The 27,227-nt window shown below is 52.8% G+C and overlaps 1 protein-coding gene across 6 annotated transcripts in view; it reads right to left on the reverse strand.

Annotated features, from left to right (window-relative positions):
• The window catches only part of SULF2 (sulfatase 2), a 112,763-nt gene that overhangs the window by 22,402 nt on the left and 63,134 nt on the right, over positions 1–27,227 (reverse strand). For all 6 annotated transcript variants that reach the window (XM_028121892.2, XM_028121891.2, XM_028121893.2 and 3 more), the window contains exons 4-6: positions 14,954–15,105; positions 6,249–6,418; positions 1,230–1,380 (exon numbers count right to left, since the gene is read on the reverse strand). In XM_028121892.2, the coding sequence (XP_027977693.1) occupies positions 1,230–1,380; positions 6,249–6,418; positions 14,954–15,105 (473 nt within the window). The remainder of the gene's footprint in view (positions 1–1,229; positions 1,381–6,248; positions 6,419–14,953; positions 15,106–27,227) is intronic.

Genomic DNA, 27,227 nt, shown 5'->3' on the forward strand with positions numbered 1-27,227 from the left:
GGCGGGAGCTTTTGTCACTGTTCTCTGCTGCATTCCCGTGACACTAGCACTCTGCCAATGCTGCTGGATGGATGAATGAATGAATGAACGAATGAGTGAATGAATGAGCGGATGAAGGTGGACTGTGGCCTGCGGCAGGTGTTGGTGATCTACGACAGTGCTGTCCAACAGAACCTTCCGTGGTGCTGGCGAGGTCAGTGCCTGTGCCGTCTGAGATGGTGGCCGCCGGCCGCAGGTGGCCACTGAGCACCTGCACGTGGCTAGTGTGACCATGACACTGAATTTTAAGCTGCATCGATTTTTAATTAAATTTATTTATTTTTTAAGATTTGAGAGAGAGAGAGAGAGAGAGAGAGAGAAAACGAGGGCTGGGGGGGAAGAGGGAGAAGCAGACTCCCCACCCACCGAGCAAGGAGACCACCTTGGGGCTTGATCCCAGGACCCGGAGATCGTGATCTGAGCCAAAGGAGCCACCCAGGCGCCCCGTGGATTTTAATTAAATTTAAACAGCCATATAGCCATGGAGTGACTGGTAGCTCAGTCGGTTAAGGGTCAGACTCTTGATCTCAGGGTCATGAGTTCAAGCCCCGTGTTGGGCTCTAGGCTGGGCGTGGAGGCTTCTTAAAAAAAATTTAAATAGCCGTGGATAAATAAAAAAGTTATATATCCATACGATGGAATATTATTCAGCCATAAAAAGAAAGATGTGCGCTACCACATGGATGAATCTCGAAAACGTGATGCTGAGTGAAAGAAGCCAGACACAAAAGACCACATGTCGTGTGATTCCACTTCTAGGAAGTGTTCAGAAGACGCAAGTCCACAGAGACACAAAGCCAGTTAGCGGCTGCCTGAGGACAAAGGGTGAAGCAGTCCGGGGGTGATGGCTGAGGGCCGTGGGGCTCCTGTCTGGGGTAATGAGCATGGTCTAAAGTTGACTGTGATCACACGGCTCTGCGATATATTAAAACCACTGGGCTCTACGCTTGCGTGAATAATATAGTATGTGGATTATATCTCAATAAAGCTGCTAAAAAATGTACCAAATGGAACAGGCCTAGCACATAAGTGTCACGAAGGCAGAGGCTTTGTCGGGACTGCTCATGGCCATTTCCCTGGGGCTGTCACACCGCTGACTCATTCTGCCCCCATTTCCCTTCCCCTGCAGCTGATGGCACTCGGGGACCGGGTGAGGGTGGGGAGGGCTGCGAGCGGCGGGGGTGGCCTACCGTCTCCATGGAGTCGTCCACAGACATGAGGGTCTGCAGACGCTTCCGTTGCAGCATGTTGGTGAACTCCATGTGGATGGGCTTCATGGGCCCTGTGTAGCGCATGATCCAGTGCTTGTCGGGGTTGGGCGCGTAGTTGTAGCTCGGCGTGCTGCGGGCAAACACGCACCCAGGTCAGGCCAGGTGTGGCTCTACCCCTAGCCCCCAGGTCCCCAGCCCTCCAAATCCCCAGCCCTGCAGGTCTGCAGCCCCCCAGGCCTCCAGCTCCCCAAATCCCCAGGCCCCTGTGCCTCGGGGGGAGCAGCCTCCTGCACCGCGTGAATGCCCATCTGGGGAAGCCGCGGTGGTGCATCAGGGGTCTGCTAAGCCTTACGTCAGCATTTCTCCAGTGCGTGTGGGAGGACCGGGGGTCACCCAGCCTTAAGTGACCCGGAGCCGCACAGTGAGAACATCAGTCCCTCCTGGCTCAGCTCTGCCAGCCAGCCCACAGCATCAGGCCCCAGTCTCAGTCTGGTGGGAGTCCCCTAACACCTCCCTGGAATTTGCTCTGCTCTCTTTCTGAAGAAGGGGACAGGCTCAAGTCCAGAGCCTCCAGTAGGCACAGCCCCCCACTCAAATTTCCTAGCCTTGCTTTGATTTTTCAGTTACCTCGGGCAAGGGAGGGTTATTGTGGTTAAAGCAGGACTACAGAGCTTCCTTTTGCAATAGATTTTGGTTAAAAAAAAAAAAAAGGGACGTTGGCTAAAAAATCAGGTCAGTAATAGTCATGGTTGCATGGCCGAAAACGTGAGGATGGTGCCCGAATGTACGTTTGTCGCAATTACTCTTCCCGTTTCTTCTCATCTCCCAGTTACTGAAGAGGAAACAGAGGGGACCTGCCCACAGTCTCACGGAGCAGGCGGTGCAGGCGGGGGGTGACTTCTGCCGTGGGGTCTGCCGTGATGACTCACCATACTGAACGAATCACCAGAACCTCCGATTTCTTCAGAGCACTGACCACATGCCATGTACTGGGCGCAGCTCGGAGGGTTCACCTCTTACCATCTCATTACCACTCACCGCCCTGGGAGCAGGTGCTATGTTTCCTGCCCCAGGGAACACACCGAGGCCCAGCAAGGGGACTAACTTGCCAAAGGAGAGCTGGGCTTTGAACTCTAGGAGTCGATATGGTTGCCCACTGCCACCGTAACATAATCACCTCCCTGACACGCGGGCCTGTCTGGAGACCATCCCGTCCATACGTGTCTGGCCACGATACTCCTGCTGGAGGATGGAGCAGCTGAAACACGCAGGTTAATGTGGTTCATGGTTTTGGAAGTTTCCAGGTGATTCTAGTCATCTAGTGCTCTGTCCCAAACCAGGAGCACCTCTGGTGTCTCCTCAGCTCGCGCCAGGCCCTGGGATCTGAGCTCCAGCACACCCCACCAACGTGCGGGGTATCCTGGGTGGGGTACACCGCTGATAGGGAACACCCTATTCACCCCACAAGATGTGGCATCCCTCGCGCTGGTCTGGTTCCCCTCAGATCTGACCCCTTCCCAGTCAAAGCTGAAAATAAAGGTTGTGTTTCCACTGCCTGAAGACAAAAGGCTTTTCAAAATGGCTATGAAGGGGGCAAGGGGTGGCGAGCAGGGAGTGAGGGCAGGTGAACAGGCCTCGCAGAGAGGGCAGAAAGATCCCTAATGCCTCACCTGCCCCACCAGGACCTCTGCAGCCTCTTGGATATCAGAGTATCAGAATGTCTGGGGGAGAGGTGATGATGCTGCAGCTTTGGGCAGCCTGACAGTTATGGAGTGGAGACCGTTGCTATGTAGCATGGGGGTGAATCACAAGCCTTGAGATTCCTTCTGGACTTTGCTTTGAGTCCCTGGCTGGTCTCCTGCTGCTAAATCCAGCCCGGCCTCCCTGGCCTCCTTTGATTAAGAGCAGAGGCCTGGCTCTCCTGTGGGCCGGCTTAGGGCCTGACCCTCCGTGTAGAACATTCCTAGGAACAAATCCGCCCCCCCCCCCAAATGAGGAACTGGAAGGGGACTGCTGGGGGCAGGGGCTGTGCAGACACGCCCTCAGAGCTGTTTGGTGGTATGGGAAAACTGTTCTTGGAGGCCCAAGGGGCCGGATTCCAGGATGCAATTTTGAGCAATTATCCCTGAATCTATTGGATTCTATTAGGCTGGTGTCTGCCCTCAAGAACAGTGAGGGGTGAGTTTGTCAGGAGTCTGCAGTGGAAGGATTTCCAAAAACCCTTTCTCAGAGACCTCTTTTGGAGCAGGATCTCAGAGCCGGAGGGTGCAGGGCCTGGGGACCTTCTCAGACCAGTGCCAGCTTGCTGGTCACCTGCAGGAGGCCAGGCTCCTCCAGGGTCCCATTTTCACAAGAACCTCCAGGGTCCCACTTTCACAAGAACCCAGCTGCTTGCTGAACAAAGAGGGGAAAGCCTCACCTCCTCAAGAATCTGAGGAATGTATGATGTGTTCACAACAGGGCCTGAAGGCAAGCATCCCCTCCCCTCTGCTGGGGGCAGCAGTGGGGGTGGGGGGGGGAGAAGGACGTGCCCTCCAGCCCCTCACTGTGCAGCTGGAGCCCCCAGGAGGGGGCGAGGGCCCTGACACCCACTGCCTCCAGGCTGTCAGTGCGGCCTGGCTCCCATGGGTTATGAGAGGCCCATGAGCCCACAGTCGGACGCCACACCTCAAAGGGAGCTCTGGGGGCTGGTGGGGGTTGGGGTGTCTCTCTGTGTGTGTCTTTGTATCTTCTGTGTGTGCATGTCTGCGTGTGTGTGTGTGTGTGTGTGTGTGTGTGTGTGTGTGTCTGGGTATCTACGTGTGTATCTATTTGTATTTTCAGGTATGTTTGTACATTTGTGTGTGCACGTGTTTAGGTGTGTCTGCGTGTGTCTGTTTGCATCCTTGTGTGTGTGCACAGGTGTGTGGGGCGGGGAGCAGGATGGGGTCCCGGGCAGGTGGAGTGGGGACGACGCTGCATCAGGCAGCATCCGGGAGAGCCCACGGGGCCCACATCAAGAACGGGACACCAGGCTTGACTGGGTGGCAGTCTGACAGGAGCCTCCAGATCGAAAGATCTGGAACTCTGACCCACCAGCAGGGCCCTGCCCCCTCCTCACCCCCCTTGACTGTCATAATTAAATATCCCAGCTGCAGAAGTTTCTGGTTTTTGGTTTTGTTTTGGAAATGATTATACCCCAGAGATAGGAAAGCCTTCCAAACACACCCCTAATAAGGCAACGGGGGTTCTCTGGGTAAGTAATAGCAGGCGTTACTCATGTTCAATTTCTATAATTTTCATTTCAAAGGGAAAATAAATGAGCAGGCAATGTCAAACAATCTCACGAAACTGCTGCTGGGGAGGAGGGATGCCAGCACCTCTTTTAAAGGAGAAGCCGCGGAAGCGAAGCCCACCTGCCCCCCCCCCCCCCCCGGGTGGCTTCCCAGGTGGGACTGAGCTGCGCACCCGCCTCCTCCCGCCACAGGGAGCCATGGGGGGCGGGCAGCTGGTGTCCCCGGCGGAGGAGCGGGCCCGCAAGTCAGGTGTGCAGAGAGGCCGGGCTGCCGGCTGGGGAGCGAGGGGGTTGCCACGGCCCCTGGAGCGCGGCTCACCATCTGTCCACTCTCCTCCCCGAAGACCAGGGGATCGGGAGGTGAGCACACGGCCCCATCCTCTCGGAGCCACTCTGGGCACTGTCAGAAAGTAATTACAGCCGGGGGATGAGGAGGAGGGCAACGCAGTCTGATTATAATGACGATTAAACACCCGGGATATTCAGGCAGATTCCAAACTGCCCAGTCCTTGTCGCTCCAATGTCACAGCAAGGGCTGCTGGGTATCACTGCTGCGCGGGAGGTGGCTGGAGGCAGGGAGAAAGAGAACTTTCCAGAGAGATTTACTAGCCAGCTGGAGGGAGGAGGACGGGAGGGGTGGGCAGAGAGATGGCAGGTGTGGCTGGGGGCAGGATCGGAGTCTGGCTCTGCGGCTTCCCGGCCACAAGTTACCTCGCCTCTCTGTGCCTCGGTCTCCTCATCTGTGGAATGGGAACGCCAGGTGTGGTAGGCAGCCTCCACGATAGCTCTCGATGGCCCCCCCTTCCTGGCATTCACACCCTGTGTTGCCCCTCCCACACTGGCAGCACTGCTTGGTGCGACCAAGAGAACATGGCACAGGGATGGTGTGTCACTTTTAAAGATTATGTCACAAAAGACTCCAGCTTCCATCTTAACCTCTCTCTGTCTACCCCAGGCCCCCCAGTCCATTCCTCCATCTTCGATCACTTGCTCTGGAGGAAGCCAGCTGTCTGGCATGCGGTGAGGACACGCAAACAACCCTCCGAAGAGGCTGGCTGGTCGAGGAGCCACCCTGTGAGCCCCGGGCTGGCCGCAGGTGGCTGTAGCCCTGGCCGACACCTGGATTAGAACCCTAGGAGACCCTGCGCTAGAACCTTCCAGACAGGCCACTCCCAGGTGCCTGACTCACACACACTGTGACCTAATACACGTTTGTTTTTAGCTGCTCAATGTCAGGGTAATTTGTTATGCAGGAATGGATAAATAATACTTTGAGGGTTGTTGTGAATATTCAGGGATTTGGTGCAATGTAAGGTCTCAGCACGGAGCCTGCCACATGGTCAACAGCTCAGGAAAGGCTGCTTAATATATTCACAGTCTGATGAAACTACAGACCACTTCTCAAAATGATTTAAAATGCATAAAATAAAAAACACAGGATCACAAAGGAAACCCATTACGCCACACTGCACGCCCAGGCCTCCGGTGGGGAGGACAAAGGTCCCAATTTAACAACACTTGCTGCCTGCTTTGGCCCATAAGCCAGCCTGGCTGGATTTGCATCCGGTGTCCCCACAGGTGGGCAATGCGTTCCTGGGTCCTTTGTACCAGGAGGATTTGAGACAAGGCACAGCTCCGTCGCCGTCATACCACTACCATCCATAGCCCAACCCTCCCACCTTCACAGCACGCAGCGGCCCTGCGGGCAGGGTGCCGAAGCTTACATGTGCTGGGACGCGTTGGGGAAGAGGCGTGAGTACTGGGGGGCAGAGTCCTCGGGGCCGTGGGGGGCCGCGTGGCTGATGACCATCAGGACGGGCCGGTGTGGGTACATCTTCTTGGACGTGCGGAAGAAGCTCACGCTGTCATTGGTGATGAGGTCTGTCAGGTAGTCCTGGGGTGTGGGGAGAGACGGGAGAACTTGTGAGGAGCCGGGGCACTGCAGTGACCCAGACAAGCCCTGCCCCCTGGGGCCGATTGTCCAGAGGCAAGAAAGACAATCAATGAGCAAGGAAATGGTGTCTCGGGCTGGTGGGGAGCCACGGAGAGGGCTGCTGCTCTCTATAAGAAACCTATCCTCACTGCTTGATTGTGGAACGACATGCCTACGTGGCTGTGATTAAACATGTTTTTTAAAAAGCCACCAGGAACATCCCTAACGCAATGATATAGCATCCAGAAAGAACAAACGCGAGCCACCCGGATCAACATGGACAGACCTTACCGGCCTGGCCCTGGGTGAGAAAAGCAGGTTGTGGAAGGACATGCACGAAGCAACGCCACTTGTATACAGGCGAAAACCACACGAAACATACTGTTTGAGATATCTGCATATGCGATAGTAGAATGCAGGCATCCATGCATTAGCAGGGGGCTGGTTTCCTCCCGGGGAGGGGGTGCGGCAGGCTAGGAAAAGGGCCCGGGAGTGTGACCCGGGGGCTCCTACGGTCCGTGATATTGCATGTCCAGAAACATGTGTGCTGTGATGACCGGGTCTGCCTCTCCAGGATGCCAGGAGGGTTGCAAGTGCTTGGAGGTGAAAACCCCTTGACACGGTGCCCTGCGCATAGCCAGCTCTTGAGAAGTCGGCTAACGTTGGCTGTCTTGGTGGTGTGGCAGGTTTTCTGCATACCTGAGGGCACCTGCCCTCCTGGGTCCTCCTCAAAGCCACTCTGACGCCAGTTAAGGCTCTGCCGACCTCCGCTGGCTGCAGCATCTGGCATGCTGCACACCGCCCCCCCCCCACCCCAGTCGTCCATGTGGATCGAAGGGGACACTGCCCTGACTCCAGGGGTGGGTGGTGAGCCCCAGGCTGGCCCACGAGGACACACCATCTCTCTGGCCACAGGACGTGAGCATCCGGGCATCAGAGTGAGGGATAAGGGGACCTGGGCCAGGGTGGTGGTGGCATTGTCCAGTCATGGCTGGGAGCAGATTCACTAGACAGGATGTGTCCATTGGCTGCATGTGGGGGAGGGGGGGGAAGTCTCCTCCCCACCGACCCCCCTGCCCCACCTCACACCCTGCCACCTGGTTTCTGGTCTGAGGGAAGCGTACAGAGAGGGGGCTTCCAGGAGAAAGAAAATGTTGGGCGAAGGCAGGAATGCTAAGTGCTGGACAAGCTGAGCTGGGTGCTGGGGTCAGCCAGGAAGGAATCAGGGATGTGGGCTGTTAACAGGAAGGGTAAGACAGGGGAGGCTAAAAAAATGAATTTTCTAGAACCTGGAGATCAGCTGATAGATTATGAGGAACTCTCCTCTCTGCCCCCCTTCAGCCCTGCTCCAGGCCCATTCCCGCTCTCCTAGGTGAGGGGCTAGACTTCCCTGGATGCCCTCCCAGCCGCGCCTGTGCAGGTGGGTGGTGATGCCAGCTTCTAGGGACTTTGCTCCTAGCTGGAGCTTAGCAGCCACAGCAGCCTCCCCCTTCTCCATGGTGACCTCTGACTGACTTTGATCAGTAAACCAAGAGGAACCCAGTGCCTCCCTGGAGATTGCTACCCTGTGGCTCTGGGCAAAAGCGTCCGTTTCCCCCAACTGGTCATTAAGCCGAGGAAGCCTGTGGGGTGTGGGGCATGCTCCTGGGGACCTCGGCTACAGGACAGGCTGGCCCGTCTCAAGCCCTGCCTCGTTCTCCAGGCTTGGCTTTCGCCGCTGCTTCTCATTTATGTGCTCACTTAACAAATACTTGTTGGGTGCCTGTTCCCAGGGTGCCAGGCTTCCTGTTAAGGGCTTGGGATGTGGTCACAGGTCCCCGTCCCCATGGTGATCACAGTCCTATGCTGGTTGTGGAAAAGCATTCTCATTAGCAGAGAGAAGGCAGGGGACCTGGGAGGGGCAGGAGGTTTTCACTCGCTTAGGATTACTTCTGGCTGCTGGGGGTGGGGGACAGAGACTGTAAGGACAAGAAGGGGGACCACAGATGGCCTGATGGCAAGTTCCTCTTCTTGCCTGGGCCTGGGTGCCTGGAGAAACGTGTCCCGTGGGTGTCCCCTGGGAGATCCTCACACTTCCGCCCCATGGAAGCCTGTGGTTCTACCTCTTGTCTGAACTTGGGTGAGATAAGCCAGCTCACCCCAAATTTCTCAGAGCATCCCCCAAAACTGGAGTCTACTGGCTTCCAGGACTAAATTTTCTGCTTGGGAAGCACACATGAGCTGCTTTAGGGCTGTGCCTTGAGAACGATGGCTTTGCTTCTGAGACCGGGTTTGAGGGCAGGGATGGGGGGCAGGGCAGGGAGGTTGCCCCCGCCCCCCCCCAGGGGGCAGCCCTCAAGCCCACCTCTTGATAGTCTCTTCACTTGGCAAGTCAAACTGTAACAGGGTTTCTTATTCTTATTCTGAGCCACTGGCTCCCTGGGCAGCAGGTCTAACCTTTATTCTAAATCACAGTGCTGATCCCACCCCCGCGGAAGCTTCTACAGCAGTTTGTGTTCAAAAGAGATTCACATCCCTTTAAGGAGCAGTCGTATTTCATGAAGCTGAGGGCTCTGGAGTCAGAAACTCTGGGTTCACTCCCCAGCTTTATCACCTGCTATCTGTGGGCCAACCACTCACCTTTCTGCACCTCAGTTTCTGCATCTAAAAAATGGGCCCAATAAGAGTCCCTTCTTCAGATGGTGGCGTGAGCATTTGACAAATGAATAAAGCACTCAGCAAGGAGCCTGGCACTGAGAAAACCCACAATGAACATTGGCTCTGATTACCGTCATATGTTTGCTCAACTGACCTTCACAGCAACTCTGAGAAGTGGACTTCGTGCCGATTTGACAGATGGGGAAACTGAGGTCACAGAACAAGCCATGCACTCAGAGCGAGACCTCAAGCCTTTGTATTTTTTGTCTGCTCCATCGCTTTTCCCTCACAAACAAAATTCTTAACGAGCATATGGTAGTTTACATTAAGCATCAACAAACCTTTTCTGTAAAGGGTCAGCTAGGAAATGTGCGAGGCTTAGCAGGCCAGATGTCTCAGTTGCAACTACTGCTCACTGTCACTGTAGCAGGAACAGCCACCGTGTAAATGAATGGGCATGTCTGCCTCCAGGAGAACTAGAGGCCTGCTGAATTGTAATTTTCATGTCCTTTTCACTTGTCATGGAAGCTGCTCTTTTGATTTTTTTCAACAAGTTAAAACTGTAAAAACCACTCTGAGCTCAAAGGTTAGACAAAAACACTTGGCAGGCAGGACTTGGCCCATGGGCCCTCGTTCAGAGAATGGATTTGGAAGCCAGATGGCCTGGGTTTGAATCCTAAGCTTTACCACTTACTAAAGGAGTGTGGCCTCGTTCCTTAGCCTCTCTATGCCTCAGTTTCCTTACGTGCTGGTTTTGAAGAGTAATAGCATATACGGTGTAGACTATGGTGAGAAATGCATGGGTTAATTCTGTATCATGTAGAAAGATTTCAACAGATCTGCTGCATGTTATGTCTAAGTGAGCGCTACTTATTATTCCTCAAGAATCACACGCCTGTGCTTTCCACGTGAAGATGAAAACCGTACAAACAAATCTGGTTCCCTTTCATCACTCCTCACCCCTGCTTCTGATCTTGGCCCCTCTTGTCCCTCACCAGGAAGTACTTTTTCAGATGTGTTGTTACACGTGTTCTAGTATTGCTTTATGCATCTTTTTTTACATTGATCAGATCATACTGTGCATATTCATTTAATCATTCAACAAACACAGCGGTGAATACAACGAACCCACACGCCTGCCTTCAAAGGCCTTGTATTCTAATGCAAGGAGACAGACATAAAGTGAACCAGTGCTCTACACAGGTGTGGTGCATCGGTGGTGATCAGCTGTGGGGGGGCGGGGAGGTGAGTGGGGGGGCGCCCCTGATACACGGTGGTCTAGGAAGGTGACATCTGAGCAGGGGCCTGAAGGACCTCTCTCTGCAGCCTGCTCTTGCCTTCAGCCCTTTGTCCAAAGCCCTTTTGATGTAGAGCCTAGCTCTACACCTTCTCACCTTCCAGACCCTCCTAGTCTTTTTCTAGAATCCTCCAGGGTAGGGTTCCTTCGTGGTCACTTAATCACTTCCTGCATTGGTGGCCTTCATTGATTTCTTTCAATAACAAACAAAGCTGCAAGCAACAGCCGAGCCAGTTCCCCTCCTGCCTACGAAGAGGCTTCTCCAGAACACAGAAGCACAAATGCCGGATCAAAGGGTCCCGTTCAAGTTTACAGAGACCGCCACCCCTCAGGGCCTTCCCACCACCTGGGCCCCGTCTACTCCCCACCTGGAGGCCTCTTCTGCGATCTGACCCCCTCATTCCTAGCCCCCTCCTGCCGCCAGTCTCACCTTCCCCCACCTCCTCCCTGGCCATCAGCGCGTGCGCGCTATCATTCCTCTCTCGCCATTGCTGCCTCTCGGTCCACTTTGCCATCAGGACCCTTTCCAGGGCATCTGGCCTTGGGAATAGTGACTCAGGACAGAGTCCTCAAAGGGCCTTTTGAAGGAACTAGGGAAGGACCGTCACTTCTTCCCCAGCTGGGCCTCCTGCTGAAGCCACCGAGGCCAGCAATGAACCCTGGTAGAGGCATCTCACCCCTCGGGCTGCTGGAGCACGGGCTCGCCGGCTCTGCCCCCACTGGGACGCCCAGCTCACTCTGGCCCCCACTCCCTGCTGCCCGCCTCGGGTCTCAACCCTGGACCTGCGCCAGCTCGGACTCCGAAGGGACCCCCATCCCCCTGTCCCCAGGCCTCCGCTAACAGGGGGCCCAGGAATCCCTCCACGGGGCTGCTCTCATTCACAGGGGAGCTGTGTCTGTGGCAGGAGACAGGGTGAAAGAACAGCCACTGTGTGTCTCGTCCTCAGCCCCAAAGGGACTCTGAGTGTCCCTGGGTAACTTGATTACAGGGCCGCTCTGAGACCAAGCATGGGCATGGTGAGGAATTTTAATGAGGACGGAGTGGATTTCTCTAGGTTTTGGAGGATCTTCCCGTGTTGAGTCTGGGAGGAGAGAAGCAGCGTGTTTAGCCCCAAGACACTACAATTTGTATTTCCAGCTTAGAAATACCCCCACCAGGACTTTGGAATTAACTCACCTGGGAGGGGATGGAGGCCTGCTCTGTGCAAAGTGAGACACAGAGCGAGGGGAGACGGTGCTGCCCAGGTGATGGCACATGTGGTTTCTGCCACCGGAGCCTAAACTGATCAGATTCAGTGAGGGGACACATCAGTGGTGATCCCCTATCAAAGGTAGGAGGGATCCCCAAATGTGCTGGTGTTCCCCAGAGGGGAGTGGGAGAGGGTGTTTTTAGGCCATTGAGCATCTGCTCAGCTTTCTTCCGTGGAAACTCTCCATTTTCACATGGGCTCTATTCTCAGCTGATGTTCCAGGGTCTCCAGGGCGGGGCTCCGGCTGCTCCTATCTCTGGTTCAGGAGCGGAGCATGTGACTACAGGCCACTGAAACCTGGCCTCCCTCCCTGGCCACACTGATTGGTTCAGGGGCAGACATGATGGCTGGATCAGGGTGACTGATCCAGAGCCAATGAGATGCAATGAGTCTTGCTGGGAATCCTGGGAAGGAGTCCCCCTCACTTGCAGCTGGGCAGGAAGGTGAGAGGCTGGAGGGACGGCCATATTGCTACCGGGGCAGGGAAAGGGGGAGGGGGAGGGAGAGGAAGGGAAGGGGAAAGACGGGGAGGACAGGGAGGGAGGGGGAGAGACTGTAAATGGCACTGAAGAGAAGAAAACAGCTTAGAGGAGAAACCACCACCTAAAGATTTTGTTTGAGCCCCTGGATCCAGCAATGTCTGATGCCATACTGCTGGACCAGTTAAATCGGCTGCTAGGTTTCCTTTTCAGATGAGCCATTTTGAGCTGAGTTTCTGTTCCCAGGCAATTGAGAGAGGCCAGTCTGATGGAAGAGAAGCTGGATAAAGACCTGGATAAGTTCAGGGCGGGAGAGCACTAGTGAAGATTTGGAGATGGTTGTAATAACCAACAAGGCTGGTCTGGTTGAACTGGCTCATACTGGGGATGCTGAAATAGGAGATGGGGCTGGTGTGTGTGTGTGTGTGTGTGTGTGTGTGTGTGTGTGTGTGTGTGTGTGTGTGTGTGTGTGTGTGTGTACGTACATTATTACATATGCAGGGGCATGCCCATTTTCCAGATTTGGGAATTGAGCACCTTAGGAGTAGGGAGGATGACCAAGGGCACATCATGTATCGAGGTGGGGCTCTGAACCCCAGTCCTCTGCCTCCAAGGGAGAAACTCACTGCACAGTCCCTGGAGGGCAGTGGGCAGAAGAACAGCATAGTGCGTTGTGAAGGCCACACACCCATGGGTCAGGTCTGGCCCTGAGGCAAACTTGATTCACGCAGGATGTTAGAAAAGTCTGCATTAGCTGCCAATATTTAAAAATCAGGCTTGTAGCTTCTGCTGAAATGTCAGAAAACCTGGCCATCTTGGGCCCACATTTCTACATGGGACTGACATGCCTGATCTGAGTTGGCTGCCCCCCTCTTAGACAGATACATTCCCCATAGTCCCCACCACTCTCTACTGTTCCCTCTCGCCCAGCTCGCTACCCTGTGTGTGTGACTGCCTGTCCCCTGGTGACTTCTGCCGGGGGGGGACCTAGTGTAGTGATTCAGAGAGAGATGAACTAGGGAGGGGAGCCCCGAGGAATCATCAACACTAACCCAGAGAGCCCTGCTTGTGACAGTCAGCCAGGGCTGGTGGCAGTGACAGTGGGGAAGGGAGAGAGAACGGAAGAACATTGTGGGGGAAAGAATGGATCAAGAAAGCTGCAGGGGGATGCAAGAGCTGGCTTTGAAGATTTAGTTGGGACAGGGATATTTGCTAGTCTCCAGATTTTTTTTAATGGAAAGTTTAGATGAGAGAGACATCACTGTTGGTCTCCCATCCTCCCCCCCACCTCATTTAAGCCAAGAATCAGCACACTATAGCCCTCAGGCCAAACCAGGCCCATTGCCTGTTTTTATAAATAAAGTTTTATTGGAACGAGCCGTGCTTATTTGTGTACACATCACCTATGGTGGCTTTTACACTACAATGGCGACTTAAGTAGTTGCAGCAGAGACTGTACGGCTTGTAATTGTAAAATATTTAGTATATGGCCCTCTACAGAGAAAGTTTGTTGCCCTGATCTGAACTACTACGTATCGAGTATTACTGTATAGAAGGGGCTCTTCTGATGCTCTATGTGTATTAACTTACCTGATCCTCAAAAACCTTTCTGATAACACCACAATGAAACTCCACTATACCCCAGTACCAGAGAATACTAAAAAAAGACAGTACCGGTGTTGATGAGGAAAGTGGAGGAACCGGAACCCTTACAACATTCCTGGCTGGGGCTGTCAACTGGTTCAACCACGGAACCTATCCTGTGCCCCAGAGGTTCTCCTCGCAGGTGTGTAACCAAAAGAAAGGAGTACCTATGTCTCCCCAAAGCCATGTGTAAGGATGTTCATGGTAGCCTCATTCATAAGAGGCCCCCACTGGAGACAACCAAAATGTCCATCAGGGGTTGAGTGGATTCACACCTGCATTCTACACAACATCGCTACGCAGCACGAGGGGACCGCGCGGCTGATGATGCGGAGGCACAGGGAGGACTGGCGCAGGCGTTAGGCTAAGTGAAAAGAGTCCCGACCCAAAAGAGCCCATACAATGGGATTCCACTGACGTGAGGTTCTAGAACAGGCAACACCAATCTGTGGTGATGGAAGTTGGAATCGAGGTTACCTCAGGGGTGGAAGTTCTGACTGGAAAGGTGTACAAGGGAGCCTTCTGGGGGCTAGAAATGCTTCATATCTTGACCGGGGTGGCCCACCCATACGTGAGAATTCCGAGCCTTCCACGTCAGATCTGTGCACTCTGTCTCATATCAGACAAATTAGTAGGACTAGAAAAACTACGACATGGGCAACAAACACATACATTGAGGTACACTCATACAGCGGAATGCCACACAACGAGAGTGAAGGACCTACCCCCCCACGTGACAGCATGGATGGGTCTCAACGTGGTGTGAAGCCAAAGGAGCTGGACGCAGACTGAGGGTGTCACGCTGCGTGGCTGAGCTCTCGCCGTCCCTGTGGGAGGGCGGTTGGGGGGGGAGTTATGTGAGGGGGGCTTTGGGGGCTGGCGGTGATAGTCTGCTTCTTGACCTACCATGTGCCGGTGACATGTGCCTGTTGGGTTGGTGAACACTCATTGAACCAGACTGGACTGTCCGTACGCACACTTCCTGTAAGAATACTCTGCTCCAGCATCCTGTGACCAATACTCTCAGACACAGACTATTATTTGAGAGATGGACACATGGAGCAGCAGAGGTGCACGTAGGCTGCTTGAGGTCGCTCATTTAAGTAAGCGTCACCGTCGGTAAGCCAGGTAGTTAAGCTCCCGTGTCGCGCCCCTAACTGTCCCCCGGCCAGGGACAGGCAGGACTTACCTTGGAGTAGTCAAAGCCGTGCTTCTCCTTCACCCCGTTCCGACAGAGCGTGTAGTTATAAAAACGGGAATTTTTAAGGAGGCCGACCCACTCCTTCCAGCCAGGCGGCACATAGGAGCCATTGTATTCATTAAGATACTTCCCGAAGAAAGCTGGAAAGGGGAGAAGGATCAGGAGGCCACGTGAGAAAGCACAGAGCAAAAGTCTCCTCTGTCCCCTGATCACCGAGACCGCTGTGTCCCCAAGGCGTGAAAACAGCGCTACCCTCTGAGCCTCCTCCTCAAATGTTTTTATGTGCATAAGATAAAATATATAGGATTACAGAGCAAATAAGTTATTTTGAAATAGTCATCTTATTTTGAAATAGAGTTATCTAAATATTAAAAGAATTGCATGTCCTCTTACAAAAGATATTACCTTGCAAAGAATAATGGTTTCAAAGTAGTGATAAGTGAAAATATTTTATTTTGTGATACCTGTCACCACTGCCGTGGAATCTTATCATATCAGTGATTCCTACCGATGACAAAATTACAGATTCTCTTGTGCTATGGTTCATGGCCTACCTTCCTAACGGAAGCCAACGCTAAGTGATGGTGTAGGTTCGTAAAAATAAGAACGCGATTCTTTCCCGTTACAGCTGATGGACCCCTTGAATTCTGTCTACTGCACGGTGACCAGAACGGCTAATATCAGACCATGGATGACACCATTGTTGTTGGGGATGTGGAGTAACAGGCCCTTGATACACCTGCCAGGGGACGTGCAGACTAGCCCATCTCCTGTGCGGCCTTGACTGCTAGGCTCTGCTAACCTTGAACTCACTCATACCTTCTGACCCAGTGATTCAAATCCTGGGTATTGACTCGGCAGGAAGGCATTCATTCATTCCCCAAGTCATGTGCAGGACATGGCTCAGGGTAGCACTGTTCATGAGAGCCAAGAACTAGAAACAAGTCAGATGCCCATCAACAAAAGCATGGTTGAAGACATGGCTGGAGATCTGTATAGTGGAATGAATACCACTCCGGAACAAGACAGAACGAACCAGTGCCACATTCAGTAACAGATGCAGCTCAACCACCTAATCGCGTTAAGAGAGATAAACCAGAGATGAAAGAATGCTGTATGATCTCATTTATATGATGTTCAAAAAGAGGCAAAACAGATCTATGGTGTTGGAGAACAAAGCAGGGTTCTCGCTGGGCATGGGGTGCGCTGCTTGGGGGATAGGCTCGTTCTATCTCCCGCTGGAACCCAGCAGCTTCCGTTGCTGAAACCCCACTGGGCTGGACGTTCAGGAGCCGTGCCCGTCTCCACATTCGCCTTTCACACCAGCGACAGGGCTTATGTAAAGAAAGTCACCCGGATTCCTCGCAAAGGGGTTATACCCCTAAACTTTGTGCGGGTGAAGAGGTAACACGTAAGTTCTTTATCTTTATGGTACTCTCTTGTTCTTTTTTCTTCTCAACGAGCAAGTATGATTTTGAATAATTATAGCCTACAAAGCCATTTTGAAGAAATGGAAAAATCTGAGGGTTTTTCCAGAGACAGAGGCCCTGTGCCAGCTCTCCTTCAGATGAGGACATGGGGGCTCTGAGACACGCGGGAGCTGGTGCTGAGAGCTCGGAAATGGGAGAGTTCCAGATTGTTGAAGAGAGTGAAAGAGGTTTCACCAGCAGAGTGCTTAGCGCTGTGCCTGGCAAACTGGGAGTGTTCAGTGGGCGCCAGTTCAGAGCCCAAGATGAGAAGAGACAGACAGGGGAGGTGAACATCCGTAGAGGGAGGAATGCACTGCGGCTAGGTGCTGATGCCAGCGGAGAATGAGATGGGTCCTTCTACCTGGAACCTTTGAGAAAGCATGGAGAGCTGCCTTGGGCCTGCTGCTCCCAGAGAAGAGAGGCCTGGGCAGGGAGAGCGGGGATGGAGCTGGAGCCCTCCATGGGCGTTTTCCTGGAGGCCTGGCAGGTGGCTGGCCCCGCCTGGGAGTGGGAAGCCCCTTTAGGCCCCAAGCAGCCATTCCCAAATGCCCATGGCACGTGCCTCCAATCCTCCGCTGGCATACAGGAAGTGGGAAGCTGAGGGAACACCTCCCGGAAGGATCTGGGCACTGGAGGAGGTGAAAAGAGGGAGGGAGGGTCCTGAGCAGCTTCGGGGTAAGGCCCAGGGTGGGGCCTCCCTTTGCACAGGAGGGCAAAGCCAAGCCGGAAAGAACCCTGGCATTCTGGGGGCGAGGGGCGGGGAAACTGGCCGCCCTGGCTCTGAGTCTCAGGGAATGTCAATATTTAGGTGGTGGGTGCCTGGCTGGGTGCCAGGGCGCAAGGACTGAGATGTGGGCTGGAGTAAGGCGCAGCGGTGCCCAGCATGGGGCCAGCGGAAGGCCCGATTCCCCTCTCTCGGGAACACGGCAGGTTCAAACACTGTGGCATCCGTCCCCTGAAAGCAGCGGGGCTCAACCAGGGGTGGTTTCGCCCCTCCGGGGACACTTGGTAATGTCTGCAGACATTTCTGGTTTTGTCACAGTTGGGGTGGGACATGCTGCCGGCATCCAGGGGGTGGGGGCCAGGGATGACACTCAACATCCCACAGGGCTCAAGATGGCCCACAGCAGAGAATCATCATCCCGTGTAAAATGTCAATAGTCTGTAGGTGAGAAACCCTGCCACTCGCACGTCCCTCTCTTCTGCAAAAGAACCGTATAGGGAGGGCTGGAAAGGCCCCTAGAGATCAAGTCCAGTCCGGGAAATAAGATCTACTAAACCTCAATGACCTTATTCCTCACGTTTGATGTGTCTTTCTATGTGTAAGGAGCTCTACTCTGGTAACACTTCTGGCCTCCCTCCACTCTCTCCTGTTCCTCCTCCTTGGGGAAGGATGACAAACGGCAGGGGTCAGCAGACATTTCCTGTGAAGGCCCAGACAGGAAATATCATAGGCTTTGTGGGCCAGATGGTCTCTATTAAAACTATTCAATAGTTGTAGAAAACAGTCACAGACAATACATAAACAAGTGGGCGTAGCTCTGTTCCAATAAAACTTTATTTACAAAAAAAAAAAAAAAGCAAACGTAGGGCCAGATGAGTAAAACAATTGGGGGGGAAATATTAAGGAAATGATAAATCAGTGTGCCCATCCATGGTAAAAATCAGGATGGCAGCGCAATGAATCTGCTCTGTTTGGGGTAACACTGCCTTGGGCACATATGGGGATTCATATATCAACAACTATTTATTAAGCCCCGATGGTATGCCAGGAGCTGTCCCAGGCAATGGCAGCACAGCAGTGAATGAGGCCACCAGGGTCCCTGCCCTCATGGGGCGGATTTCTAGTGGGGGACTGTAACATTAGGGCTCTAAACAATTTTTTATTTTTTTATTTTTATTTTTTTTAAAGATTTTTTTATTTATTTTATTTGAGAGAGAGAGAATGAGAGAGAGAGAGAAAGCACATGAGATGGGGGAGGGTCAGAGGGAGAAGCAGACTCCCTGCCGGCCCGGGAGCCCGATGCGGGACTCGATCCAGGGACTCCAGGATCATGACCTGAGCCGAAGGCAGTCATTTAACCAACTGAGCCACCCAGGCGCCCTCTAAACAATTTTTTTAAAGATCTTACTTATTTATTTGTCAGAGACAGAGAGAGCACAAGCCGGGGGAATGGCAGGCAGAGGGAGAAGCAGACTCCCCGCTGAGCAGGGAGTCCCATGCGGGGTTCGATCCCAGGACCCTGGGACCATGACCTGAACTGAAGGCAGACGCTTAACCGACTGAGCCACCCAGGCGTCCCTGGGGGACTGTAACAAATAAGGGTGGTATTGTTGGTAAAACCAGTGATGAAGGAAATAAAGGACGGTGTTGCAACAAAGTGGCCAGAGTTGGACCCCTGGAGGCACCACTGGGTTGAGAGGTCAGGGAAGGCTGCTGAGGAGTGATGAGAATGAGTCAGGGAGAACAGGAGTACCAGGGAAAATGCTCCAGACAGAGGCAATAGCAAGTGCAAAGGTCCTGAGGTGGCAACAAGCTTGGGGGCATTTGAGGACCACAGGGAGGCCAATGAGGGAGGGAGAAGATGACCTTACAGGGTAGAGGGATGAGATCATGAGAAGAAGCAACAGGAGGCATGGCAGGGAAACTTAAAAGGGTCTGCACATCCCCTGAAATATTATGCATCAGATTTTGCATTTTCCTGGAATCGGGACACATTCTGAAAGGAACCCAAGACCACAAGTAATTTCAGAAGCACAGAACATCCCTCCATTTGCAGAAGGGTGAATGAATGAAAGCCCAGGGGAAAAGGCACTCTGAATTCCCTGCTAGGAAAACTGGGTTCTCTCCCAGGTCCCCCAAATCTGGCTTGTGAGCCTACGGTTTGTTCCTGAAGATCAGGACCAAGGTCTTCCTGATGAATGTGCAACTTGGAATGCTAAAGAGTTTCAGTCTTGGCACAACTGGTGGGATAACTCTTTCTTGGGGGTGAGAAGTGGGGCGCCTTGGGAAGCCCACCCCTGCCCATTACCACCCAATGCCACGGGTGTCAATGTGTCTGTAGAGATTTCCTCTGCTGGAATCCCTCCTTTGACATCTCTCTCCTCTCTCCAACCCCCAACCATTAAAAATTCCCAGAAGAGCTGATTATTCAGGCTCCCCAAGATCCCAGAAAACAGGGCTTCAGTCAAAGGCTTTTAGTGCCAAATTAGATTTTGCTCTCATTTGATTAGATTTCCCCAAGGCAGCTTTTAAAATGGTTATTTTGGCACCAGTTGAGGTGGGCGCTGCAAATTAGCATGGGCCCCGGGGCTCCAGGGCTGGGAGACACAGCCAGGAGAACGAGCTGGAAGTAAAATCAAGATTACAAATACAGCCGTGTCATGGCTACAGCCCGGAGTCACCGAGCTTTTGCGGCTAGGACACCACAAAAGCTAGAGCCGCAACCTGAGGGCTGGTGCAGAGGGGGGAACAACTTGGCAGGCAGGTTAGGAGGAATTAAATGCCAGGCCAGGAAAGGCCACTGACAACGCCCTGGCTGACGCTGCCCCTAGGGAGCAGGCTGGCATCAGTCGAAAGGATGGAGCTCTCACCGCCTCCCGTGTGCCAGGCATGGGGTGGAGACTTCCACCTGGCAGTGGAGCCTTGTGTTTAGCCCGCTTGGTTCTGCCTGTGGTCCTGTGGGTACCACCACTTCCTTCCTTAAGTACACATGGGCTGATCTTCCGACTCCAGAGCTGCAAGCATAATCTCAGCTCGACCAATCAGAGCACTGCTTTCCCCTGGCTACTGTCATTGGTTCAGGGATGAGCATGTGACCCAAGTTGGGCCAATGAGAGTGAGCCCTGGGATTTTTAGGGAGCTACTGGAAAAGGGAAGTTCTTCCAAGGGGCTCAAAGCTGATGGGATATAAACTGGAAGCTGCTGGCAGCCATCTTGTCACCAAGAGGGGAGAGTCTATTTGAACATGAAGTAGCACGGAGGAGAGCAGCGTGAAGGGGGTGGGGAGGGAGGGAGGAAGGAGAGAGAGACAAGTAGAGAAGGAGAGACACTAGTTTGAGTCCCTGGGTCTACTCTTACCTGAAGCCAACTTTAATGCTTTTTAGCATTTTCAGTTGTATTAGTGGTTCCTAATCAGGGGACATTGGGCATTGGGGACTTTTTTTGTTGTTGTCACAGCTGAGTGGAGAGGTACTAGTGGCATCTAGTGGATAAAGGCCAGGGATGCTAGTAAACATGCTATAATGCACAGGACAGCCCCCCAGGACAAAGAATTATCCCCCTCCAAATGTCAGTAGTGCCAAGGTTGAAAACATCAACCAATAAATCCAATCACTTTTGGTTGTTGTTATTTGCTTAATTCGGTTTGAGTTGAGCTCTTTCACTTGCAATTAAAAGACCCAAGGAGAAGAACATGAGATGCTTAGTAGAGAGTGGGGTTTGGCAAACCAAATTTGGGCTGCCACCTGTTTTTGTGAATACTTTCTTTGGAATGAAGCCACACCCATTTGTTTATACATCATTATGGCTGCACATACACTACAATGGCAGAGTTGAGAGGTTGCAACAGAGACCACATGGCTGTAAGTCCAAAATATTTACCATCTGGCCCCTTGCAGGAAGATTTTTCCAACCCTTGGCATTATGAGCAAAATTCCTTGTGTGGGGTTAGGGATCCCTCAGGGACTTGAAGCAGGGCTGGGTTTAACCTGGAGGAAGTGGGGCCAGTTGTGCAGAAGTGGACTCTGAAGTGGGTCACAGCAGCGAGGGGGTCCCACAGTGCAAAGGAATGACCCAATGCTGGCACAGCAATGACAAGAACAGAGCAGCCAATCACAGGCCAGCTTTGCTTTGCATGGTCCTGATGTGCACCTGTCAGTTTCCACAGTTGAGTTGAATGGTTCCAGTTTAGCTCGCATGGTACATGAAGTGTAATTTTGCACTAAGTACAAACTGTGCTACTGGCTCTCCAGTCCACCAATCGCCCTGTAAATAACAGATGCACATCAGGATCAGTGGCCCAGCATGTCGCTGCTTGCACAGCCTGCTGGTGACCGGTTCCCGTGCATCTGTGACTCAGTTCAGGCACAGACAACAAGGCATGTGGTTAGGGAGCCTCCTTGTCTCCTGATGATAAGTCTACAAGACATGTTACAAAAGCGGACTGTGGAAGGGGAGAACTGGCCAACAGAAATGAAAGTGCGACCAAGAAAGGAAAAGCTAGCAGGCGTGGAAAGGCAAGGGGCAGGTAGAAGGAGCTGGAGAAGATAACGCATAGTGCGGAAAGCTCTCGATTCACAGCCCGACAGCGTAGTTGCGGGTATAAAGGAGGAAACGTGATCGTGACAGAAAGGATGAAGACGTCCCAGAGGAGGTGACTGGCAAAAACACTCTACATTAAAGGGGCTCTCGGAGATGGGTTGCCACACTGAACACTGTGTGTCCTTGGGCAACTAGTTTAATCTCCCGATGCCTCGGTTTCTCTGCTTACAACACGGGGATGGTGACAGTGTCTACCTCGTGCGCTGCTGTGAGAACGAATACACATACATGGGCACACCCAGTCTTATTGCCCTTTGGCTTTCCTGAGCTTCACAGACACGGCATGGTTTACGAACTGAAGGTTTGTGGAACCCGGTGTCCAGCAAGCCTACCAGTGCTCTTTTTCCCACAGCATTTTGCTCACTTTGTGTCTCTGTGTCATGGTTTGGTGATTCTTGCCATATTTCAAACTTTTTCATTATTACTATATTTATTACGGTGATCTGTGATCGGTGATTATGACGCGCTGGAGGCTCAGATGATGGTTAGCATTTTTTAGCAATAAACTATTTTAAATTAAGGTATGTGCATTGCTTTTTAAAGACATAATGCTACTGCACACTTAATGGACCACAGTATTATGTAAACATAACTTTTATATGCACTGGGAATAAAAAAAAAATTCATTTGACTCGCTTTATTGTGGTATTTGCTTTGTGGCGGCAGTCTGGAACCAAACCCGCGATATCTGTGGGCTATGCCTGTTCTTAGACCCGACACATGACATATGCCTGCTAAGTGTTGGTTCTTTATGGCTAGCGGGTCCCCCTTCCTAGCCACTGCTTGTTCTACTGATACCTTATTTAATAGAGTCCCCACTGAGATGGATGCCACCCTCCACACCACCAACTTTGAGGGGATTGTTAACCCCCAAGTCCTTTTGAAACCCTCCCTTCTGGTCCCGCGGGCTCGTGCAGGCAGCTCTGTGGTAGAAAGTTCCATGCGCCTGTGCCCCGTCTAGCTGCTTTCTCCATTTGTCTGAGTTAAGTGCTGCTGGGGAGCCATTCTGAGTCTGATGGGAGAACCAGGCCCTTCTGTTATCTCTCCCAGCCCTGAATCTAACTGAAATTGCCTCATACTAATCACATTTGTGGTCTGTAAAGGCTGGGTCTTGCAGTGGCTGGATGAACCCGGCAGAGGAGGGCAGACCGAGGCAGCATCTTGGGTCTGGGGGAGTTGAAGGGTTTCCGCAACCGGAAACTAACGGGAATCCTGGGGTCATGTCTCCGTGCTGGAGAGCGGGTCCGGCAGGGATGGGGGACCATGTTGTCCTGAACATCAGGGCAGCCATGAGTTACTTCTCTGGGTAACACAGGAGGTGATACGGGAGAACAGTCAAGAGTGCGTCTCTGCAGCTAGACTCTCCTGGTCTGTCACCTCCTGATTGCAGAACAGCAAGTGACTTCACCCCTCTGTGCCTTCGTGGGCAGACAGTGGCCTACTCTCATATGGAGGGAAAGAACCGACATGGGTAAGGAACCTGTGGCTGGGACCTGGCATGTTCTAAGGGACTAGCAAGTGGCAACGAGTGGGGCTCACAGCACCCAGTGCCAGTGGGCAGCTTTCTCCCTCTCATCATGGGCCATCTGGATGGAACTATCAGCAGGGCTGCTTTAAGGACGTCTCTCAACACACAACATACAATTATCTCCACCCACATCTTACATTAGCGATAATGGATAAACAACTCAGAGTCGACACATCCCAGAGTTGACTGGTTGAATCATGCTACATTTCAGTAATTACATTCAAATAGAAATAGTTCACTAAATATTTATTCATTTTGATTTGGCAGTTTCCTCCATATTTTGGAACCAATACATCCATGCATGAACACACACACACACGCACACACACACACACACACACTTTCTTTCAGGTAACCCCTGGGAAGCCACAGCCACTGCACCCCTGGTTCCTCCCAAATACAGAGGTCCCAACTGTCCATCAAGGTGCCCTTTCCCACCTACGGGGTGGGTGTACGGCTGAGTTTACCCTGGGACTTTGAATCTTGAGCTAGGAGACTCAAAGGCAGAAAAAGGGCTGGAGTTTTGTAAGACCCCCTGAGGAGACAGGTGCTCAAAAGCTGCAACCTGGGGGCACCTCGGTGGTTCAGTCAGTCAAGTGTCCCCAACTCTTGGTTTTGGCTTAGGTCATGATCTCGTGGGTCATGAGGTCGATCCTGCGTCAGGCTCTGCGCTCAAAGGGAGTCCGCTCGAAGATTCTCTCCCTCTGCCCCTCCCCTCACTTGCGCTCATTCTCAACCTCTCTCAAATAAATCTTTAAAAAAATTGTAAAAAAAAAAAAAAAATCCTGCATCCTGAATCCGCAGATCCAGTGTTTGGGAATCCAAATAAAAGAGGCAAGACCATCAGGGTGATAAAGTCTCAAAAGTGATAGAAATGTGTCTTGCTTCTTCATCCTCATTTCCTTGCTCACAGTGGAAATGGCCCCCCTCTGATCTTGCTGACTCCCCTCAAGGCTTCCCAGAACCCAGGCACCCCCGAATGGCCAGGAGGACCCTTCTGAATCCAAGACCATCCTTGCCATCCCCCTTCAGTGACCTGTCCACCTGTCTTGCTACCTCCGCCCCCGTCTCCCAGTCCTCGCCCCTCTGCTCACTCTCTTCTAGCCACTCCAGGCCTCTTCTTCCTTAAAACACACCAAACTCACGGCCACCTCAGGGCATATTGCATCTGCTCTTCCCTCTGCCTCACACGTGCGCCTTCTCCCTGCTCACGTGGACTGGCTCTTTCTCACTGTGATGTCTCAGATCAGATGGCACCTCCTCAGAGGAGTTGCCCTATTTCAAGGCCCCGGTCCCTCTGTACCAGTCTGTCTGTCTTCTCTGTGGCCCTCAGCACCCACAGAAATCACCTGCGGATGTGTTTGCTCTCTTGTTTGTCATCATTTCCCCACAAAGGGGCCTTTCCTGGGCGCCATGGTGCCTGCCCAGGACCTGGCCAATGGCGGGCACACAGTCATAGCTCTGACAGGGTGACCGGGTGGACGGTTTTGGGTGAGACACACAGGCCGCATGGTGCAAAGCTGCCCCTCGCCAGTGTTTTAAGCTCTCCCCGCCCCTGGGAGGGTAGGAGAACTGGAGATGCCCCAACTAAATGTTTTATCAAAAGGGATTCCTGTTGCAGTGTCTGCAGACGAGAATGCTGGGTGTCAGTGGAGGTGGCCGAGAGGTCACCCCAGAGCCTGTGCGCAGAGCACATCCAACATGCTTCAGGCCAAGGGGGGGCGAGTGCTCCCCAGGGGACACTGGGGGCCATGTCTGGAGGCATTTCTGGTTGTCCCAACTAGCGGAGAGGGTGCTGGGGCCTCTAGTGGGTGGAGGCCAGGGATGTGCTGATCACCCTCCAGGGCACAGGGCGGCCCCCACCACAGAGGAGGACCTGACTTCACAGTGGCAGCAGTGCCTGGGCTGAGAACCCCAGTGACGCCGAGAGGGTGCGGTGTGGCTCCGAAGGCTTGGTGTCTGGACTCAGAGGGCCAGGTTTGAGCCCTATCTCCTCGGGTAAGTGAGCACCCCTCCCCAAGCCTCGGTGACTTCATCTATAAAATGGGAACAGCAACAAATGAGATCATGTCTGGCCCAGAGTAAGCACTCCAAAAAAAGGAGCTGTGAGGGTTCTCAAAATATAACCTGCTTCCTTTTTGGGGGCGGGGTGGGGGTGGGGGATGAAAATGCAGTTCTCCGGGGAAGGGAAAATGGGCGCTAGAAACCAGCTGTGACACCGTCTTGGCAAATCACAAGGCCCCTCCGAGACTCTGGTGATGAGCCCGAGGAAGAATGCTGATACGGCACAGAGGGACCAGCTGGGCACGACACACATCTGTGAGCAGTGACAGCCTGGGCGCCAAGCTGAGCCAATGACAACAAACGACGCTTCCCAGGGCGGTTTGGAAAGGTCGGTGAAAAATGAAGTAGAACCTTCCGGAAAGTCCATCTTTCTTGGAAGAAACCACTCCATTTCACATGCCAGGAGTCTGGGAAAACAAAAAGGGGTCTTTGCTCTTCGTGACATCTCCTAAATTCCAGTTGTCTGTGGGCCTCTTTCCCACGTTTTGTCATCTTTAGGTATTGTTTGCACGGTCACAAACTTCCTCTTTTCCCTCGGGTCAATTCGTTTGGTGCCAAGCAGGCGTTTCGAACTGGACCCTTGCTCGGTCCCCTCAACCTGCTTCTCTCCCAACATTCCGGTCAATGCCAGTTGCTCAGGCCACACACCCGGGAGGGTCTTCAGCTCCTCTGTCCCCACTCACACCCACTGACCGTCTGTCATGGTGGCTCTACCTTCAGAAGGGACTCAGGACTGAGTGCTTCCCACATGTCCCTGTGACTGGCTGGGTCCCAGCCACCACCACCTCTCACGGGGGCCTTGCTGGAACCTCCTCCCCGGTCTTGCGCTACAGAAGCCAGAACCAATCTGCTAAATCACAGATGTGATAACGCCACAGTTCTGCTCAAAACCCTGTCATGGTTCTACATCACATTCTAAGTAAAATCCAGAGTCTTTGGCGTGGCCTGCCCCCTCCTTGACCTTGTCTCCCTCACTTTGCCTCAGTCCGTTCTGCTCCAGCCCCAGTGGCCTCTTCCCGTCTTCCCAAGGCCTGAAGCTCATTTCTGCCTCAGGACCTTTGCTCTTGCTGTTCCCTCTGCAGGACCGTCTTCCTCAGACCCCTGCCCCTGCATGGATCGCTTCCTCACCTTTTCCAGGCATTTGCTCGAATACTACCTTACTGGGTTACATTCCTAACCATCCTGTTCAAATGAACTCTCCCTACCCTGGTGCTCCCTCTTCTCCTCCCTGTTTCTGCACAGTATGTCTCACCATCTGACTAATTTATTTGTCTTTTGGGTTTTATCACCTGCCTGCCCCACGAGAACATCAGCTCCTCGAGGTCAGAGCTTTCTGCACTCCTTGTTCCCGCCTATGTCCCTGTATCTAGAACAGAACTTGGGAAGCAGGAAGGCCTCCACAGACATTTGTGGTGTGAATGAAGGAATGACTGAACCACCGAATACCCAGGTTCTGGGGGGGCCTGTGGGGATCAGGTCCCACTGAGGGACGAGCGTTCACGTTGCCCATCACATGGGGTACATCATCTTTGAGTGGAGAAGCAGGGAGAATTGTTACATTATTGTCTTTCTATTTGATTTCGTGGCATCTGTTTGAATCTGGATCTACTTAATCCACACGGGGCATGACTTCACCGCGGGGTGCTCTGCAAAGCTGAAGGGCCCAAGGCCAGTGTCACTTAACAACGTTCTGGTACCTAAGTCCCTTTAGATTCTTAACGATTCCTGAGGACCCCAAATAGATTCATTTATGTTGGTTTTATCTAGCGATAGCTACCATGTCAGAAAAGAAAACAGAGAAATTTAAAACACATTAATTCATTTAAAAAGAATAACAATAGACCTCCTTGTCAGTGTGTATTTTTAAAAATGCTAAAT

This window comes from Eumetopias jubatus, unplaced genomic scaffold, assembly GCF_037043125.1.
Source record: "Eumetopias jubatus isolate StellerSeaLion01/CBP00866 unplaced genomic scaffold, mEumJub1_p1.0 scaffold_9, whole genome shotgun sequence".
In the NCBI taxonomy this organism is placed as follows: Eukaryota; Metazoa; Chordata; class Mammalia; order Carnivora; family Otariidae; genus Eumetopias; species Eumetopias jubatus.